The sequence below is a fragment of the Garra rufa genome, chromosome 12 (assembly GCF_049309525.1).
Source record: "Garra rufa chromosome 12, GarRuf1.0, whole genome shotgun sequence".
Lineage (NCBI taxonomy): Eukaryota > Metazoa > Chordata > Actinopteri > Cypriniformes > Cyprinidae > Garra > Garra rufa.
The window spans coordinates 32,954,215-32,974,784 of record NC_133372.1 but is presented as its reverse complement, the minus strand read 5'-3'; the positions used below and the strand labels follow the sequence as shown (position 1 = coordinate 32,974,784).

Here is a 20,570-nt window from a genome sequence, read left to right as displayed (position 1 = left end):
TAAAACATGTTAGCAACATGATAATCATGGTAAAAACATGGAAACATGCTAATAATACTAAAACATGTCAGCAATATACTAATCATGCTAAAACATGTTAGCAACATGATAATCATGGTAAAAACATGGAAACATGCTAATAATACTAAAACATGTCAGCAATATACTAATCATGCTAAAACATGTTAGCAACATGATAATCATGGTAAAAACATGGAAACATGCTAATAATACTAAAACATGTCAGCAATATACTAATCATGCTAAAACATGTTAGCAACATGATAATCATGGTAAAAACATGGAAACATGCTAATAATACTAAAACATGTCAGCAATATACTAATCATGCTAAAGCATGTTAGCAACATGATAATCATGGTAAAAACATGGAAACATGCTAATAATACTAAAACATGTCAGCAATATACTAATCATGCTAAAGCATGTTAGCAACATGATAATCATGGTAAAAACATGGAAACATGCTAATAATACTAAAAACATGTCAGCAATATACTAATCATGCTAAAACATGTTAGCAACATGATAATCATGGTAAAAACATGGAAACATGCTAATAATGCTAAAAACATGTAAGCAATATACTAATCATGCTATAAACATGTTAGCAACATTCTAGTAATATGATAATCACGTTAGTAAAATGCTATCAGTATGCTAATCATGTTAACAACACGTTAAGAACATGCATGAAACACTAGAAATATACTAATCATGCTAGAAACATGCTAACAGTATGCTAATTATGCTAACAATGATAATAAAGATGCTAATCATGTTTAAAAATATACAAATCATTAGCAACATGTTAGTAACATGATAATATATTAGTAACACGTTAACAACATTCTAATCATGCAAAAAAATGTTAGCAATATACTAATCATGCTAAAAACATGCTAGTAACACAATATATTAGTAACACGCTGCCAACATGCTAAAAACAAACTAAAAATGTTAATCAGGCTAGAAACAGGCTAAAAACATGTTAACTTCTAATCGTGATAAAACATGGTAACAACATGCTACTTGTGCTATAAACATGCAAATCATGATTAGCAACATGCTAGTAACATGCTAATTATGTTAGTAACACGATAGCAACATACTAGAAATATGCTTGTTACAAAAATGCTAATCATGCTTACAATGTAACGTAATTTTACTAAATTGTTTTTTTTTATATATATAATATGATTCACATTTAGACATTTAGAGAAAGGGACAATAAACCTCCATATATATATTATAATAATTCTATTTTGTAATTATAAGTAATTATATTATATGTAAAAAAAAATACAATTATTTTATGTAATTGTATATTTTATTATATATTAAATAACATCATTTTACTACACAAAATGCTAATTATTTATGGAATACTGCAGTACATTTTGTATTTTTTTTAATAGCATTAGCATTTTTTGAATAGTCTTTACTTTTTGAAGTAATATTATAGTGGAGAAAGGGACAATGAACCTCTATACCTGAGTGCACTGCTCTCATCAAGTCGTTCCCTCTCAAGACGCATCATTTGAACCAATGACTGAAAAGATGCCCGGTCATTATAGAATACCAGCACATCCTCACCTGCGTTCACCAACTGAATACACAAAAATAAAATACATAAAGACAGTCTTCATTAGTCTGAGGAATATAGGTCAGAAAAGTAGTTCAAAAATGGTTTGTCTGGCCCACAGACCTCAGCCATGACGATGTCTTGGCATTTCTTGATGAACTTGTTCTCAGCCTTGACGATGGTCTGGAGGAACTTGAGGTAGTGGACGCTGCGTCCGTGCGTCTCAATGCAGTGCACAAAGTGCTGCACTACCCTCTCATTAATCTCACTACACAACTGGAAATTATTCATAAAGATATGCTGCATGGTCACCGCCTCCAGAATCTACAAACAAAAAGCCAGGGACAGAGAATTTACCAATGAATAGATGAAATGCACAGATTAAAATTTGTTTTTATTTATGCATGCTCTCACCCCAGGGTTGAGGAACAGGTTAATGTGTTTGTGTAGAAGTGCCTGGTTCTGTTGATTTCCAGCACAAAAGTTCTGAAGGAACTGATGAGCTAAAGTCATAATCTCTTGCATCTGAACATCCTCCCCCTAAAATTTCAACGAACACACAATAATATACATTAAATGTTCAGTGATGAATATTAATCCTTTCCTTTACACAAAGACTCACACACACCTTTTCATAAGGAATCTGCAACAGTTCCAGGACCACACTGTGAGCGCCCATGTTCCTGAGGAGCCGCTGCTGCTGTTTCTTATTCTTCTTGCCAGAGATGCCCTCCAAAACACACAGTTTGCTCAGCCTCAGCAGGATCTACACACACAAATATATCACTACTTTAAAACACAAGATACACACCACAGAACATCCTACTTGCTCCATAAAACATAGACACAATCCACCTCCTTCACAACTCTGTAGTTTGAGCTGCTGGTACTCTCCACTTTGGGTTTGTCTGAGTTGATGACACCCTGTTAGAGCAGAAAAACACTCAATCACAATATAATGATGTAGGCATTTATTTGTCAGCTATGGACAGATAACAACATCCTGACCTTGTGGTGGGCTTCAGCGGCGACCTCTCCAGCGTCCAGTCCAGAGTCAGACCCCTGTCTCTTATACACCCACAGCTCTGATTTTTCTACTATAGACCTCAGCTGGTCCAAATCCGACTTGATCTGCTTGTAATTGTCCACATCCTGACTAGTCACCAGAAGCTGAACCTAAAATAAATAAATTGCCTATTACTACTAATAGAAGGAAAAGTAAAAACAAAAATTGGTATGGATGAATGAATGAAAAATGAATGGATGGAGAGATAATTACCTGTTTAAAGGCCTGCAAGACTTCCTGTCGCTGACTGAAGTGTCGGAAAAGGAGGTGAAGGGCTCGTGATACTAGTGGAGGATAGTCATGCATGGTCAGGTGCAGCAAGACCCTCAGAAACGTCCGGCCACCATGATCATCAAGATCCAGTGGGGTGTTCTCTTCACTAGATACACAAACACATAGATTCACACACATAGAGTTGAGGTCAAAAGTTTACATCCCCCTTTCAGAATCTTTAAAATGTTAATTATTTTACCAAAATAAGAGGCATCATATAAAATGCAGGTTATGGTTTATTTAGTACTGACCTGAATAAGATATTTCACATAAAAGATGTTTACATATAGTCCACAATAGAAAATAACAGTTGAATTTCTAAAAATGATCCTGTTCAAATGTTTAAATTCCCTTGGTACGTAATACTGTATTGATACCTAAGTAATACGCAGCTGTTTTTTTGTTATGTTTAGTAATAATTGTTTATGAGTCCCTTTTTTGTCCTAAACAGTTAAACTGCCTGCTGTTCTTCAGAAAAATCCTTCAAGTCCCGGAAATTCTTTGGTTTTCCAGCATATTTGTGTATTCAAATCCTTTCCAAAAATGACTGTATGATTTTGAGATCCATCTTTTCATAGTTGCACTCATACGCAACTATTACAGAAGGTTCAAATGCTCACTGATGCTCCAGAAGGAAAAAAACATGCATTAAGGGCTGGGAGTGAAAACTTTTGAACAGATCTAAGATGTGTACATTTTTCTTATTTTGCCTAAATATTATATTTTTTCATTTAGTACTGCCCTGCAGAGGCTAAACGTTTAAACCAGGTCATTTTTATAAATCCCTCTTATTTTGATAAAATAATTGACATTTTAAAGATTCTGAAAGAGGGACGTAAAGTTTTGACCTCAACTGTACAGCACAGAAACATAAGACAAATCATCAATGAGCAACAACCTTCTTACCTTCCTCCAAAAATCCCCTCCGCTTGCTCTTCAATGTGCTCAAAGTCCAGCGCTCCTAACAAAGACAGTGGTCATTCAGACAACATTTTACCTATACCAGCTGATACTGACATGAACACGCACTTGCTCATTTTACCTTGAACATTGGCAGGAGAGTCCTGGTTTATGGATGGCTCTGTTTGAGAGTTGCTCTCGTCAAACTCTGTTTTAAAGATACAGAGCAGGCAGGAGATCCTGTAGTCCAACCGGACATTTAGAATGAACTACACAAAAATAAGAGAGTGAATAAATCTTTTTTGAACACAACTTTTGGCATTTCCTAGGCATTCAGGCCATGACATTCTCAAACAATGATTTATATAGAACATCCAATTATGGATGTGTTTTAGCACCTGTAGGATCTCAATGATCTTGAGTTTGGTGTCCATCACCAGTATGTCTTGTTTTTGAGGTTCAGTCTGGGCTTTAACTTCACCTCTGTCGGGAGGGCTGTGGTTGGTGACTGGCAGAAATCCCCCACCCCTCAACACAACCTGTGTCATCAGCTCTCCCACCCCATGGATGGACCGCATCACATTACTTCCTATAGAGACGGTCAGAAAAGACTTCAGAGCATTTTCACATAAGCAATTTTTCTGCAAAACAGTTTGAGGTCTCCATTATTTGAGATTGTAAAAAGGGGTAACCTGCAGTTATTACCTTAAGAATTATTTCTGCTTATCTAATACTTTAATATGGAAGCATGTTGCCATCACAGAATAAAAAATAAAAAAGGTAACTGCGACTTTTTATCTCACAATTTTGACTTTTTTCTTGCAATTTCCAGTTTACACCTAACAACTTTTTTTCTAAGAATTACATGATATAAACTCGCAATTATGACCTTTTTCTCTCAGAATTGTGAGTTTGCCATAATTGTGAGATATAAACTCATATATAAACATATCAGTCCTTTTTCTCCTCAGAAATGGACTTTACAACCCGCAATTGTTGAGTTCATCTTACACTTCTGAGGAAATTGCGAGATACAAACTTGCAGTTGTGAGAAAAAATGTTTTAATCCCACAATTTTGACTTTTATTCTTGCAATTGTGAATTTATATCCCACAATTCTGACTTTATAACTCGCAATTGCAAGTTTACATCTCACAATTCTGAGAAAAAAAATCTGAATTATGAGATACAAACTTAAAGTTGCAAGAAAAAAGTTTTAATCTAATCTAATATTAATCTAATACAACTCGCAATTGCAAGTTTATATCATGTGATTCTGAGAAAAAATGAAAATATTATAAATGAATATTTTTTTTAATTAATATTTTATAATTTTCCAAAAAATAATATTTAATAAACTTATTTGAATAAATCAAGAAGTTTTAATCTTGCAATTCTGACATTTTCTCTAGCAATTGTGAGTTTTTATCATGCAATTCTGAAAAATAAAGTAAAAACTGCGAGTTTGTATTACGTACCTGTGAGAAAAAGGTCAGAGAAAAAAGAGAGATAAAAACTCGCAATGACCTTTTTTATTTTTCATTCAATGGTAGAAACGGGCTTCAAATCTTTATCATTATATCTTTAAAAATAAATATTTTTTTAAACAATATTTTATAATTTTCCAAAAAAAAATAATAATAATAACATTAAATAACATATTTGACTTGAATAAATCAATTAAGATGTTACCACATGAAACACATTTTTAGGTTAACATTTTCTTTTGAGTCCATTGCTAGCAGTGTTTCGGACCTTTGCCACGTTCTCCAGGCATCTTGATGGGAAAAGGAGTGCTGATATGGACGCAGTCCAGGATGGCAAGCAGGATTTTGGTCAACCTTAGCAGGTCACTAAAGTTATAGAAACCAAAATAGATAAGGTTCCTCGCCAGGTTCACCACCTTGTTGAAAAAAAAAGAGCAAAACTTACATTACCTTGTTAATTGTGGCAGACAAATTGATGTTTTTTCAGTATGGCGTAATCTATAATGAGCCTAGTGTACACAAGTATGTAACTTTCATGCGGTGACACACCTCAAAAGTGAGCTTGTTTTTCTCCTTGTCTGAAAACGGGAAACTCTGGCACACAACATCACGTAGGTAATTCTCCACAAACTCCATCGTCTGCGAAAAACGCTCCTTTACCTCATCACGTGAAGTCCCGTCGTTATCATAACTGGTCACAAACAGAAAAACAACTAGACTGATGAACAGACCACTCACTCTATGTTCGCTGTTTCTACAGTGAACCACTTACTCATCAATGGCAATTTGTGAAGGGATTTCAGACCACAGACGAGCATATTTGACTGGGGTAACCTGCTCCTGAGGGTCACGGTCTACATGCATGTGCAGCATCATGCGGCAGAATGAGGCTCTGAGGTCAAAGGGCAAGTCTTCGTCTGACATGCAGCGCAGGATCAGATCCACATCCAGTTGTGCTGATATCTTGTTAATGGCCAGGTATTGCCGATCCAGGCACATCCGTGCAAACAAGTTCAGCTGATACCTGACAAACAGATGTTATTACTTTTCTGCATCCATTTGTTATAAATGTACAGTGCCTTGCAAAAGTATTCATACTAGGGATGCACCGATCCTTATACTACACACAGCCGTTGTTCACTGACGAGCTGCGCACATTCACTCTGATAATGAACATTGATTTGCGCAGCTCGTCAGTAAACAACGGCTGTGTGTAGTATATACGGCTCAACGTGAAATCACGCACCTGATGGCATTTACTGCTGATTACAGAACCAGCTTTACTGACAAAACGCGCAAGCTTTATCGGCCGATTCGTATCGGTGCATCCCTAATTCATACCCCTTCATTTTTTCACATTTTGTTTTGTTGCAGCATTATGTTAAACTGCTTTAAATTACTTTTTTTCCCACATCAGTCTACATCGCATACACCATAATGACAAAGCACAAAACAGGTTTGTAACATCTTTGCAAATTTATTAGAAATAAAAAACTGAAAAGATCCCATTGCATAAGTATTCATAACCTTTTATGGGACACTCGAAATTTAGCTCAGGAGCATTCATATTGCTTCTAGATGTTACTACACTTCGAGTGGAGTTAAACTGTGGCAAATTCATTTGAATGAGTATGATTTAGAAAGGCACACACCTCTCAGAAAAGGTCTAGCAGCTGAAAATGCATATCAGAGCAAAAACCAAGTCCTGAGGTCAAGATAACTGCCTGTAGAGCTCAATGACAGACTTGGGTTAAGGCAATGATCTTGGGAAGAGTTCAGAAAAAAATTCGCTGCATTGAAGGTTCACAGAAGCATGTAGCCTCCATTATCCATAATGGAAGAAGATTGAAACAACTAGGACTCTAGAAAATGTCTGCCAGCCCCCATCCAAGTGACAGAGCTTGAGAGGTGAAAAGGTGAGGCAAAGAATGGCAGACAATTGCCAAATGCAGATGTGCAAAGCTTGTCACATCATGCCCAAAAATACTTGAGGCTGTAAAGAAGCTTCATCTATGTACTGAGTTAAGGGTATGAATACTTATGCAATGTACTTATTTCAGTGTTTTATTTTTAATAAATTTGTAAAATTTGCAAATCTGTTTTTTGCTTTGTCATTATTATGGTGTATGGAGTGTCAATTGATGTGGGGAAAAACTAATTTAAAGCAGTTTAACATAATGCTGCAACAAAACAAAATGTGAAAAAAAAATGAGTTTATGAATGAATACTTTTGCAAGGCACTGTAGGTGTGTGTGTGTGTGTGTGTGTGTGTGTGCATACCTGTAATAATTAATAACTTCATGGTCCTCTGTGTGTCCATCTTTGGCATCCTGTGCAAGCTCTCTAATGCTCTTACTCTTCATCTCTCCTCTACTGTCCTTCCAGAACAACCATACCTCCTCCTCATCCTCCTCTTCCTCCTCCGCACTCTCGCCGAGAACTGCTCCTGCCACCTCAAACCGTGATAACACAAGCCTGACACACAAACACACACACATTCACTTACTCACTCAATAATACACCTACAAACGTCTAGACTTTGACTCAGTGTTGATGTGATGCCCTCAATCATGACACAGCATAATAGTCAGTGTAGGGGTTATACTTGGTTTCGATGAGGATGTCTGCATTGGCTGGGTCCAGCACAGCATTACAGATGAGTTCTTGTGTGACAGGGATGGATTTATTCATTGACACACACAGATCTGACAAGTAGTCCAGAAATCTAGAGAAAGAGGAACAAACAAAACTCATTCAGGATAACTATTATACATTTAGTCAAACAATTTGATCATACTTATATATTTTAATATGGCTTAGTCTCATCAGCATCTCCGTACTAGTTTGTACTTAAGATGAATCACTTTCATTCTAATATTTATCTTTTGTTTGTTGTTTTAGATGAAAGGCTCTGCTAAATGAAAAAAATGTAAATGACCAAGACCATTTATGCAGATATGTTTTCGCACACCTGGGCTGTAAATGACTAAGAACATTTATGCAGATGTATTTTCACACACCTGGGCTCTCTGTTTTTGCGGACCAGGCTGACGAAAGTGTCTATCTCAGCTGCAGTGATGTGTTTCTCTAGAAGCTTCCTGTTGTTGTGTAGCAGGGCTGTGATAGTGTCTTCAGCAAGCACATCATATCCTATCTGCTTCTGCATGAAGCGGAACTGCTTAGCTATGTACTCCTAGAGACAAAAAGTCAAAGAATGAGAGAATATTGCACATAGTGCATGTAGTATAAGGGGTTATGACTGTATTTTGTAGTACCAGTAGCTTTACAATTGGTTTACCTGATTTTTGCGATAGTCCTGTTGTGAGTGACGTAGGACTCTGTAGCAGAGCCGACAGATGTGACGAAAGGGTGCATGACGTTGGTCTGCAAGCTCTTCCAGACGTAACATAGGGCCGTCTCCGCTATCGGTGAATGGGGCCTGCAGCAGCTTGAATATCTGGTCAATCACAGCACGAAATAAAGGGTTATTTAAATGTCAGTGAGATGTTTTAAAACTAAACCTTAAATGTGGTTTAATAAGCACCTGTTTGAGTATGTTCTGCTCTCTCATGAGTTTCTGCCGCTCTCTGTTAGGTTTGTTGACTGTGATCTCCAGCACATCCTGAGCACTGCTGGGAATGTCCACTACGAAATAGACCAGATCCTCCAGCAGCTTTGTCACTGACCTTGAGAGTGATGAGGAGATGTGTGTTTTTGTAAGAAGATTCAAAGAATTAGTATAAAATGTATTGGTTAAAAACATACAAAGAAAACTGGAAATAAATCACAGGTGAACCAATGATGGATGAACACATGAATGAAATAACGAAAGAAAAGTGGACAAAAGGACAGATAAATGAACACAAATCAGTGGAAGGAAGGTTAGATGGACAGGGAGATGGGTGGATTTATAGATGGACAGATGAGTGAATGAAAGGAATAAAAAGGACAAACGAAGCAAAGAAAATTGTGACTAAGGAAGTAATAATGGTCAAATGGATAAATGAAAATATAATTAAATGGTTTGGACTGGGTGAAAGGACAAATATAGAGACGGATGACTGAATAAAGGAAAGAAGGACAAATTGATAAATAGAAGGATAGGTGAACAAATGGATAGATGGATGGAAAGAAGAGAGAACTGATAGAAGGAAGATGGGTGGGTGGATGGGTGAAAGAAAATTGATTAATGGTTTAAGCAAAATAAAGAGATGGACAGACAGATGAATAGATGGATGAATGGATGAATGAAAATTAATCAATGGCTGAAAGAAAATAGACAGATGGTTAGACAGATGAAGAGATGTATGGATGGATGGATAAATGGATGAAGGAAAATGAATGAATGGTTCAAGGAAAACAGTTAGACAGATGAATAGATGGATGGATGAATGGATGGAAGAAAATGAATGAATGGTTCAAGGAAAATAGATGGACAGACAGATGAATAGATGGTTGGTTGGATGGATGGATGACGGAAAATGACTGAATGTTTGAAGGAAAATAGAGAAATAGACAGATTAATAGATGGATGGATGAATAAATAGATTAATGGCTTAAAAGTAAGAACGAAATGAAGACGGATGGATGGATGGATGGATGAATGAATGAAGGAAAATGAATCAATGGTTGAAGGAAAAAAGATGGACAGACAGATTAATAGTAGATGGATTGATGAAAGGATGGATGGATTGATTGATTGATGGATGGATAGATGAAGGAAAATTAATAGATGGATTGATGAATGGGTGGATGAATACAATGGATGAAGGAAAATGTATGAATGGTTGAAGGAAAAAGATGGACAGACAGATTAATAGTAGATGGATTGATGGAAGGATGGATGGATGGATTGATTGATGGATGGATAGATGAAGGAAAATTAATAGATGGATTGATGAATGGGTGGATGAATGGAATGGATGAAGGAAAATGAATGAATGGTTGAAGGAAAATAGACAGATGGACAGACATGAATAAATGGATGGATGGATGAAAAGAATCAAAATATGGAAATAAAGGAATGGTTGAAGGAAAATAGACAAATGGACAGAGAGATGAATGGATGTGTGGAGAGAATTAAAATAGTTAAAGGTATGAGAGAAAGACATGGATAGATGATGGATGGATGGATTAATCAGAAATTAGATGAATAAATGATGAAATGACAGAAGGACAGACAGACAGATGGGCAATAATGGGTGAGTAGTAGACAGACAAATGGATAGATGGATGGATGTACACATGGATGAACAGATGAATGTAACCTCTACCTCCTTTCATTCTGGGTGATGGTGCCCTTCTCCAGTTTGGCTGCAATGGAAGCTAAGACTTTACTAGCATCATTAGCAAAATCCAGATCACGAACCTCAGCTGGAGAAACTGGCACTATAGCAAAAGCCTCTTTATCTTCCTTCAGAGGAGATGTTCCTATCTGAGACACAAATACAGAGTAGAGGAGACACACTTCAGAGGATCCATAAACCAATTCTACAGTCATACACATACAGAAACCCACTCACTCTGAGCATGACCGGTTTCTCTTCCTCTTTATCTATTGGCTGGTTGGTGCTGTGGACCCATGTATTGGTGCAAAGATGCCTGAGCCTCACGTATGAGTTTCTGACAAGCACAATCCAAAATGCAGCATGTTAAATATACATGTACTCAATCAGAATCACAACAAGTCACAATCTTGCTGTACCTTGGCACAAGCGAGTCTCCGCCTCTCAAAGTTGTGGGGTCAAGCTCAAAGATTGATGATATGTCATTGCCATCAGGAACAGACACCAGTGTATACATAACCTTGTCCTGAGGGTTACGTGCGCGTGCTCGCATCAGTTCCTGCTCCGAATCCAGCTGGGAGAGAAATAATTGATCAACGGCTTAGTCACCGTCGCATTTAAAATGATAGTCTGACAGTCAGCTTTGGCTAAACTAAAGTGTGTTGAAATGAGAGCAATCAGATAAAGAGACCCTCAAATGCCTCATTAAAAGCTCAGATAAAAGGGGAAAACGCACACACACGCACAGCCACACACGCTCTCAAGCACACACTCACAGAGGAAAGGGTCTCCAGGCAATCTTCTGTATAGTCTGGATTAACCTAATCACAATAAGGTGAGAACAATTAGATAAATGTTGCTCTTGCTAACATCAAGCTCTCTTCTAATGTATCTGCATGTGCGTGGCTGTGTGAACTCTTATTCCAGGTAACATATGAGTCTAACCTCTGCAGCGAGGTAATGGCCGGTGGCCAGGTGTTTGAACCTAAAGAGACTGTTCCAATAGCCGGCTCCGCCTCTGCAGGGATCGTGCTGAACCACCTGAAAAGCATGCATTCATCTGTTTAGGTTCCCAAAGCGATAGAATCACACCCAAAACAACATCTGTTTAACTTCACAAAGTTAAGTCCTAAACTTACCTCTACCTCCCAGAGTGCTTTGCTACTAGTGGCAGAGGTTGCAGATTGACGCCCAGTGGTGCGCAAAAAAACATACTGCTTTTTACGGTGTTCGTCGCATGTTAGAAACTTCTCCTGCTCTGCATGGAACAGCCTCACCACATCACCCTAATAACAAATGTATTTCATTAAAAGGTCATAAATATTAATTCTAGCCAAATATAGGCTTTAAAACAGTAAATGTGAAGGTCATTGCTTGTGCAGTATCGGTCATTAAAAGGAACATACTCCTTTTAAGACAACCTCCTGGTTGTCACTCCATTTCATGAAGAGAACAATTTTCCAACTGGTGGTGCAGTTGACTGAATTCACCTGAGAGAGAAAAATATAATAGAATACATTCTCAAACTCAACCTTTAGAGCCTAAGCAGACCTCCAAAGAGGCCTCAAGGGGAATGCAAATCATTAAAATAGCACAAAACAAGCATTAAAATAAACTAGAACCCATGTCGTACCAAACCTGTAAGAGTTTCGTTCATCTTTAGAACAGAAATAAAGAGATTTTTGATCAAATCCGATAGCTTTCTGACCATGTACTACCTTTCTGGCCCTTGAAAGTGTCAGTTGCATTGCAGTCTATGCAAGTAAAATTTTTCTATCTAATGCAATCTGAAAGTTAAAAATTAAGAGTTCCAATCTGTGTTCTTAAGTAAGAAAACTTATTCCAGTAACATATCCATGTGTGTATAAATGTAATTTACTTCATTGCATCCTGGATTATCAACAAGTTGATGGCTACTGGCATGAAGAGGCTGTCCGGCATTGACAGGGTTTAACACAACCTTATCTCCAATGACCACCTGAAAAACACATTAGCACACACAAAACATAACAAGTGGAACTTTAATGGGTGTTTATGTAACTACAAGAAGCAGCACTATGCAATAAATCAAATTTATAATCAAGATTATAGTGGCTGTTTTGCAGAGGTTGATGATATACTCACATTGTCTCCAATCGAGCGGAGCTTATAGAAGGGTTGGATGTAGAACCATGAGCCTTCGTTCCCCGCAGCATCAAGAGTTACACGCATGGCATTCTTCTCAAGAAGAGCCGGCAAGCGCTTGTTTACCGTCAGATACTTATTACTCTTCAGATGGAGAAGCTGCAAATATGTGTGAAAAATTACACAATTAATTTGACTGCTAAATATTCTACATATTAAACATTCAGTTTTAAACAGACAATTTAAATATTACCAAAATAAATATTTGTGACTTTGCACCACAAAACCAGCCATAAGGGTATTTTTTTTTAACTGAGATGAATACATCATCTAAAAGATGAATAAATAAGCTAGGACAATATTTGGCAGAGATTTAATGGTGTAAAAAAATCTAAACATTGAGAAAATCGCTTTTAATGTTGTCCAAATAAAGTTCTTAGCAATGCATATTACTAATCAAAAAATTAATTTACAGTAGAAAATTTACAAAATATATTCATAGAAAATGATCTTTACTTAATATCATAATGATTTTTGGCATAAAAAAAAAATACATACAATGTATTTTTGGCAATTACTATAAATATACCCATGCTACATGCAAGTTTTGTGGTCCAGGGTCACATTTTTGCCCATGTGTTTGTGAGAGATTTACCTGGATGACGTTGCCATACTGAATGACTGTTCCTAAAAGCTTTTTGTTCTCCGATTCATTTTGTTTCTTTTCTAAATCAGCAGCATGCTAAAGAAAGCACAGTGAGAAATGAAAGAATGAGAGAAAAACGAGACTGCTATTTGGAAATGTTGGAGGCTAGGCTCAAATCTGCATTTCCCATATGAACACCAAAACTCCACGAAAGCAGATGGAGTGAATATTGCTCTTCAGAACACCTGAGGGAGCTTCATAGCAGTTGATAAATTGCTGAATTGTCCTTTAAAAAAAAAGAGGCTGTTGAGCAATAAATAAACTTCGCTGTCTTTAAAGACGTCTTCTAACATTGTTCAGATGCAGATCACAATCATTCTTCACAATCTTTTTCATCTACAAGCACATCTTTTTTTAAATGTCAGCAATTTTTCTGCATTCTATGTATATATAAGGTCATAAGCAGAGGCAGAACCAACAGCAGGCTTAAGTCATAAAGTATAGGAGGTCGTAATTTAGCCAAGCAATCACATAAGTGTCTTACATCATCTTGAAAATGTGGTCAGGCGGGGGGTAAAAACTTTTTGAATTTGAAGATCAGGGTAAATTTGATTTATTTCGTCATCTGGGAAACATCTTCTGCAGCCTCTAAAGGGCAGTATTAAATTAAAAAATATGACATTTAGGCAAAATAAGACAAATTTACACCTCCATTCTGTTCAAAACTTTTCACCCCCTGGCTCTTAATGCATGTCTTTTTCTTCTGGAGCATCAGTGAGTGTTTGAACCTTCTGTAATAGTTGCATATGAGTCCCTCAGTTGTCCTGACGGATCTCAAAATCATTTCCAACAGTCATTGTTGGAAAGGGTTCAAATACTCAAAAAAAAAAAAAAACGGAATTTGTGGGACCTGAAGGAACAGCAAGCAGTTTAACTTTTCAGGACAAACAAGGGAGTCATGAACAACTATCACTAAACCAAAAACACAGCTGTGGATCATTCAGGTAAGAACACAGTATTAGAAATCAAGGGGATGGAAACTTTTGAACGGGGTCATTTTTATAAATTCAACTATTATTTTCTTTTGTGGACTATACACTACCAGTCAAAGGTTTGGACACACTTCCCCATTCTTTTTGATGGGGAAGTGTGCCCAAACTTTTGACTGGTAGTGTATGTAAACATCTTTGATGTGAAATATCTTATTCAGGTCAGTACTAAATAAACAATAACATGCATTTTGTATGATCCCTCTTATTTTGGTCAAATAATTAACATTTTTGCCGATTCTGAATGGGGGATGTAAACTTTTGACCTCAACTGTACATAGAAAAAAATCCTGAAATGTTTTCCTCAAAAACCTAAATTTCTTTTGACTGAAGGAAGAACGACATGAACAACTTGGATGACATGGGGGTGAGTAAATTGTCAGGAAATTTTTATTCCGGAAGTAACTAATCCTTTAAACCCCACCCTTTCTTACAGACTATTCTTTCACTACCACCACTTCATTTTGAACTTAACGTTGTAGCTCAGGATAATTGTTATTAAAGGGTTTGTGACTGTGTATGTTCATGTGTTGCCATTAGCCAATCATTTGAGGTGTGGACATTCTACACCAGCAATTACGAGCAACGTTATTCTAAAGTAGCGGGGGGAATTCCCTACATTAATATAAACAAACAGCTTATGCCCGTGGCCAGGGAAAGGCTAAGCTTTGACTCACATGGAGTTTGTTGAGCAGAACAGTATCTGTGGTGCTGGTTCCTCCAGGTTTGGCAGCTTTCCAGAACTGTTTCTGTGCCGAGTATCTGTTCATGGGACACAGTCTGAACAGACAGTCTACAGAGATAGAGAGAGAGAGGGAACACATTTCATCCCAGCACAGACAAACAAAACACCACACATACACACACACACACACACACACACACACACACAATCACATTGTGTTTTAAACTCACACACAGCCTTCAAAACTGATGAGGATGACAAGGTGATCATAAACGGTAAGGAAGAAAATCAGTATGAAAATCAATATGTAAACTGTGTGGTTTGACTGTACATGTGCATAACTGTTATAAAAGGACTAGTCTCTTCATATCAGATGCAAAAAAAGGTCCCTTTCAAGTGTTTTTTGAGATTAAATTCAAGAGGTTGTAATATGACTGAAAACACACACAGACCGTATTTTCAAAAAAAACTACATGCATAAAAGTGAAAATGCAATTCTTCTTTCCAGCAGAACTCCAGTCTTACCAAATAAGGAGAGAGGGGGAGTCAGAGATAGACAGACTGACAGAGAGAGAGAGAGGAAGAGAGAGAGGGAGAGAATCTGGTCTCTGTTTCTAGTTTCTAGAGATTGGGCTGATAAAACACTAAAAAGCTCTGGGGTCATTGGAGGAATGTAGAACACACTCTCATATAAAAACAACAGTGTTTAAGAGGAAATATATTTCAATATTTTTCATCAGAAATTACACAATGCTAATACAGTGGTGTTATATGTGGTTGCCAGGGTGTTGCTTACTGGCCCTACGTAAAAAGACTCCACACAGCAAGCCTTTATGATACAGCTCGAGTTCGAAAATCATGTTTCTTCACTTAGAAATAAATGCATTTCCAAAACAAATATATTCATGAAATAACAACAATAGAAGAGAACCATCACATGCTTCCAGTTTGCTTTGGTGTGTGTTTATATTTGAAGGAAATAGTGCACATTCCTCTCTGTGGGGGCCCACTGACCATCAGACAATTATCTTTGCTTCTTTCCCTCCTTCATCACAGACTCAAGCACATTGTGCAAGGTTTATTTATCAGCAGAGTTGAGTTATTGAGATAAATGCATTCGATAGAGAAATAGATACAAGTGTAAAGGATAGTTCCTTATGTCAGTGTTTCCCAACCACTGTGCCACGGCACAAAATTATCAAAAACATTCTATCTCTATTATATTTCGTTATTATTATTTTAAATCAGTGCTATTGGTCTTTATTACATCTGTTTGTAGGTTTTACAAATATTTAACCAATGAAAAGCAGTCAAACTTCAACTCCACCCCGCCTCCATTCAAAGTGAAGTGCTGCAATGTGCAGCTGTCTACTTCTTTGCAATGCAAAGGTAAATAAAGAACTGATTTTTGAATAAGTACAGTGTTTTCTTTACTCAAGAAGCACTGTTTATAAAGGCTAATGTGTTTGTGTGTTTGAAGAGCGAAGGAGAGTCTTTGCATTTGCCGTCTAGTTGTATCCAATATACTTTTGTATGTTTTAAATATAGTGCATAGCAGTTCATCTTTTATATCATAAGATTTTGGCCAAATGTATTAAACAACAAGAAAAACTGAGCGCCCATTCAGCTACAATATACTGCTTCAGAAATGGCCATTCTAATGATGTACAAAACACAGATGTTAAGTCCATTTGAGCATGATTTTCAGAAAATGTTAATTGCAAATGTCTGATCACATATACATTCAAAATACCAACTTTAACAACACATTGTTTAATTATTGGGGAACCCCCCCCCCTTTTTTTAATGTTTAGTGGTGTGAAAAGGGTTAGGAAACACTGCCTTATGTTATTCAAAACAGAAAAACTGAATGTATTATTAATTTAAATATTAATATACTACTGCTCAAAAGTTTGTAAGATTTTTTTTGAAAGAAACTAATATTTTAATTCAGCAAGGGTGCATTAAATTGATCCTAAGTGATAGCAAAAACTTTTATAATGTTATCCAATTTTTTTTAAAGTGTAATACTGCTTTAAATTGTTGTTGTTTTTGCAAAAAAAAAAATTAAAAAGTTTATGTATTTAAGTTTTTGTATTTAATTGCATTTTTGTTTTTCTGAGAAAATAATAAATATCATACATTTTTTCCTAATTTACAGAAGACACCCATTAAAATGTAATTCAGTGTAAGTCTTGTCAGGCATATTAACAACAAAAATCTATTTATGACATATTAAAAGTTAAAATTTAAATTTGCCAGTATCCTAGGTTTTGCCCATTTGTCAGTAAGAATTTCTAAAACATTTAAAACACAATATAATTTAATATGCTGCCTTATTCTTTTATACATTTTAATGTGTACAAGTCAGAATAAGCATGTTGTTTGAATTTTTACATAAATATTGTTATATAAATATAACATTATTTCAACCAAATTTTGACATTTTATTCTCCATTTGAAACCTTAAAAGTAGACACTTTACTTAAATTTAATGTGCTTTCTATGAACATAAAATCATTTTTGCAAATTTCTTTTGACATGGACATCTTAACGTCTTTGACCCATATATAACCATTTCCACAAAAATATTAAGCAGCACAACTGTGTTTTTAACATTGATAATAAGAGATGTTTTTGTACTATATGTGTTTTTAATGAAATTACAATAAATGGAGACTGATAATAACAAAAATTGCTGCTTGAGCACTAAATCAGCTAAATGATTTCTGAAGTGTGAATGGAGTAACGGCTGCTCAAAATGTAGTTTTGCCATCACAGGAATAAATTACATTTTAAAATATATTAAAATAGATTGGTGTCACTAATGTCAAAAATGGCTTGTCGAATGTCCAACTGGGTATAAAATTTAAGAGCTGTGATGGAGAGGATGATTGTCAATGAATAATGACTTTAATTTCTGTCTTTTCCTCTATATGGAAATACTTTATGTATGGCTTCAGAGAACTTTGAATATAGCATAAAATCTAGTATTTTAATCATTTTTGCTACATCACTGTAATTTTTTATGTTCACTCACTATATGTTTTTGTCATATAGACTTGGCAAATAGTTTGATGGTACAGACATCTGTTGTGGGCATTCTTTGCAGTTTTTTGAAGGCTTAAAATATTGTTTATATCGATATCCGAATTTTATCGTATCAACCAAAATTGAGAAATATATCGTAATGTAAATTTTGGCCATATCGTCCAGCCCTAGGTCACTGTATGTTTTTGCCATATAGAAAAGAGCAGTGTAAACTTCCTTCTACAGTTCTACAGAAGACAGAAAATCATGTGTGTTTTGAACAACTTGAGAATGAGCCTATTTCTATAATATTCAGTAGCCAACTAGTGATGAAAACCAGTACACACTGATGTATACATGTACTCACTCAAATACCTACTCCTGATGTAGCTTCTCAGTGTCACCAGCAGATGCATTTTAAGTGATGTGGGGAGTTTAGAGGGCAGTTGGCCTCAAGCACACACAATCTAGTGAGCGGCCTTTGAAGTACAATCATTTTTCAAGCCCTTAAACTAAGTAGATCTGCACTTTCTGTGCTGGTAACAATTTCCACAGCAAAGTAAAAGTTGACAGAAATGTAATTTACGCATTCGCTTGACAATAATACAAATCAAGCTTTGAAATACAATGGCATATTAATTCTAAGGAATGAAGGTTGACTTGTTAATTTGACTAAATTAAGTGGTTTTCATGAAAATGACAAACTTTTCTCTAGGGTGCGTGTGACCTTTGACTTCAAAGCCCAGTTTAAGTAACTGAACTTCCTGTCTTAACTGAAAATAAACCAACGTCCACACACACACACACACACACACACACACACACACACACACACACACACACACATGTTGGGTTTACATGTTTTATGGGGACATTCCATAGGCGTAATGGTTTTTATACTGTACAAACCGTACTTTCTATCGCCCTACACCTACCCTACACCTAAACCTAGCCCTCACAGGAGATTGTGCACACTTTTACTTCATCAAAAAAACTCATTGTGCATGATTTATAAGCCTGTTTCCTCATGGGGACCTGAGAAATGTCCCCACAAGGTCAAAATCTACTGGTATTCCTATCCTTGTGGGGACATTTGGTCCCCATAACGTGATGAATACCAGGTACACACACACACACACACACACACACACACAAACTGCTCACCCCTGAACTTCTTGGGTGGGTTGTTCAGGTCCCCCGCATCTGGTTGGACAACACATCGGTCATCAACCAACCTGAATGAAATAATAAATGATAGTGTTACTTTGTAGAAGTTTGCACTTTTGGTTTGTCTGAGTATCTGCACATTTGAGTGAGTAAATAATGGTTTGCACTTGTAAGTGTGCGCCTGTATTTAGCCTTTTTTGGCCCAAAGCAGCTTACTGGACATAATCCAAATTCCACGACTAGTCAGCCAAAAACACGGACACACACACACACACACACATACACAGGGTTGAACTGCTGACAGCTGGTTATTCTTATCTACACATCAAAGATTAGCTTTAAAGGGTTAGATCACCCAAATATTACAAATCTGTTAAAATGTATTTAACCAAACGTATTTACTTTGGTTTCTTCCCACACCAAAAGAGATGCTTTTGTACTATATGTGTTTTTTTTTAAATGCAATTACAATAAATGGGATGCTCCATATTATTCATACACTATATTTAATGTCTTCTGAAGTCATATCGTAAGTTGATAAGTTGATGCTTGATGAAGAGGGTAATAATTATGTCGTTTTTACTAAAAAGCTCGCTTTAAAAAATACACACTCTGCTAAACATCTTCTTTTGTGTTTCATGAGGGTGAGTAAATGATTCCAGAATTTTTGGGTGAACTATTCCTTTAAGATTTTTGTCAGCAGAAAACAGAAGGGGTTAGTGTTGAGCAATTAATGGAAAAAGAGTGTCTGGACTTCTAACAAATCAGCTGGTTCTGCTTGTTAATCATTTATTTGCTGTAATAATCACTCTGGGAACAAATTTATTCTGAATGTCCTGCTCATAATATCCACTAATCTATTTCCAATGAAATTTCATAAACATGTTATTTTGAAGCATTATATCATAACAGGGAGTGTCAATCAACTCACCCCAGAGTGCTTATGAAGCCACTGGTAGATCCTTCAGCATAAAGGGAGCACACGTCCCCAATGTGCAGGAAACTTGACATTTTATCCACCATGGCAACCACTCCACCACCTGCAGAGGTCAGAGGTCATGACAAGGTTTGTGTGCAGGTCTACCATTAAACAAACAAGCCGAACAGCAGCTCTAATGATAAAAAGCCTATAGATTTATAAGTAAAGCAACATATATGTAAGATGTGTGGTTAGAAGTGTCATTAACTAAAGTGCATAATACAAAAACACAACATTTTCCAAAAAAAAAAAAAAACAGAATATTTTCACAAA

At 36.3% G+C, this 20,570-nt stretch overlaps 1 protein-coding gene across 1 annotated transcript in view; it reads right to left on the bottom strand.

Moving 5' to 3' along the window:
• itpr1a (inositol 1,4,5-trisphosphate receptor, type 1a) overlaps positions 1-20,352 on the bottom strand; it is a 39,138-nt gene extending 18,786 nt beyond the window's left edge. The window contains exons 1-31 of the mRNA XM_073851552.1: positions 20,250-20,352; positions 19,316-19,386; positions 15,114-15,229; positions 13,397-13,483; positions 12,742-12,900; positions 12,497-12,595; positions 12,024-12,107; positions 11,757-11,903; positions 11,563-11,658; positions 11,394-11,438; positions 11,037-11,191; positions 10,855-10,954; positions 10,606-10,766; positions 8,877-9,018; positions 8,631-8,789; positions 8,353-8,525; positions 7,910-8,057; positions 7,613-7,752; positions 6,105-6,356; positions 5,882-6,023; positions 5,601-5,748; positions 4,244-4,434; positions 3,988-4,114; positions 3,852-3,906; positions 2,886-3,051; positions 2,615-2,782; positions 2,462-2,530; positions 2,235-2,372; positions 2,021-2,146; positions 1,730-1,930; positions 1,515-1,630 (exon numbers count right to left, since the gene is read on the bottom strand). Coding sequence (XP_073707653.1) covers positions 1,515-1,630; positions 1,730-1,930; positions 2,021-2,146; positions 2,235-2,372; positions 2,462-2,530; positions 2,615-2,782; positions 2,886-3,051; positions 3,852-3,906; positions 3,988-4,114; positions 4,244-4,434; positions 5,601-5,748; positions 5,882-6,023; positions 6,105-6,356; positions 7,613-7,752; positions 7,910-8,057; positions 8,353-8,525; positions 8,631-8,789; positions 8,877-9,018; positions 10,606-10,766; positions 10,855-10,954; positions 11,037-11,191; positions 11,394-11,438; positions 11,563-11,658; positions 11,757-11,903; positions 12,024-12,107; positions 12,497-12,595; positions 12,742-12,900; positions 13,397-13,483; positions 15,114-15,229; positions 19,316-19,386; positions 20,250-20,341 — 4,073 coding nt within the window. The 5' untranslated portion in view covers positions 20,342-20,352. The remainder of the gene's footprint in view (positions 1-1,514; positions 1,631-1,729; positions 1,931-2,020; positions 2,147-2,234; positions 2,373-2,461; positions 2,531-2,614; positions 2,783-2,885; positions 3,052-3,851; positions 3,907-3,987; positions 4,115-4,243; positions 4,435-5,600; positions 5,749-5,881; positions 6,024-6,104; positions 6,357-7,612; positions 7,753-7,909; positions 8,058-8,352; positions 8,526-8,630; positions 8,790-8,876; positions 9,019-10,605; positions 10,767-10,854; positions 10,955-11,036; positions 11,192-11,393; positions 11,439-11,562; positions 11,659-11,756; positions 11,904-12,023; positions 12,108-12,496; positions 12,596-12,741; positions 12,901-13,396; positions 13,484-15,113; positions 15,230-19,315; positions 19,387-20,249) is intronic.
• Positions 20,353-20,570: the final 218 nt, after the last annotated feature.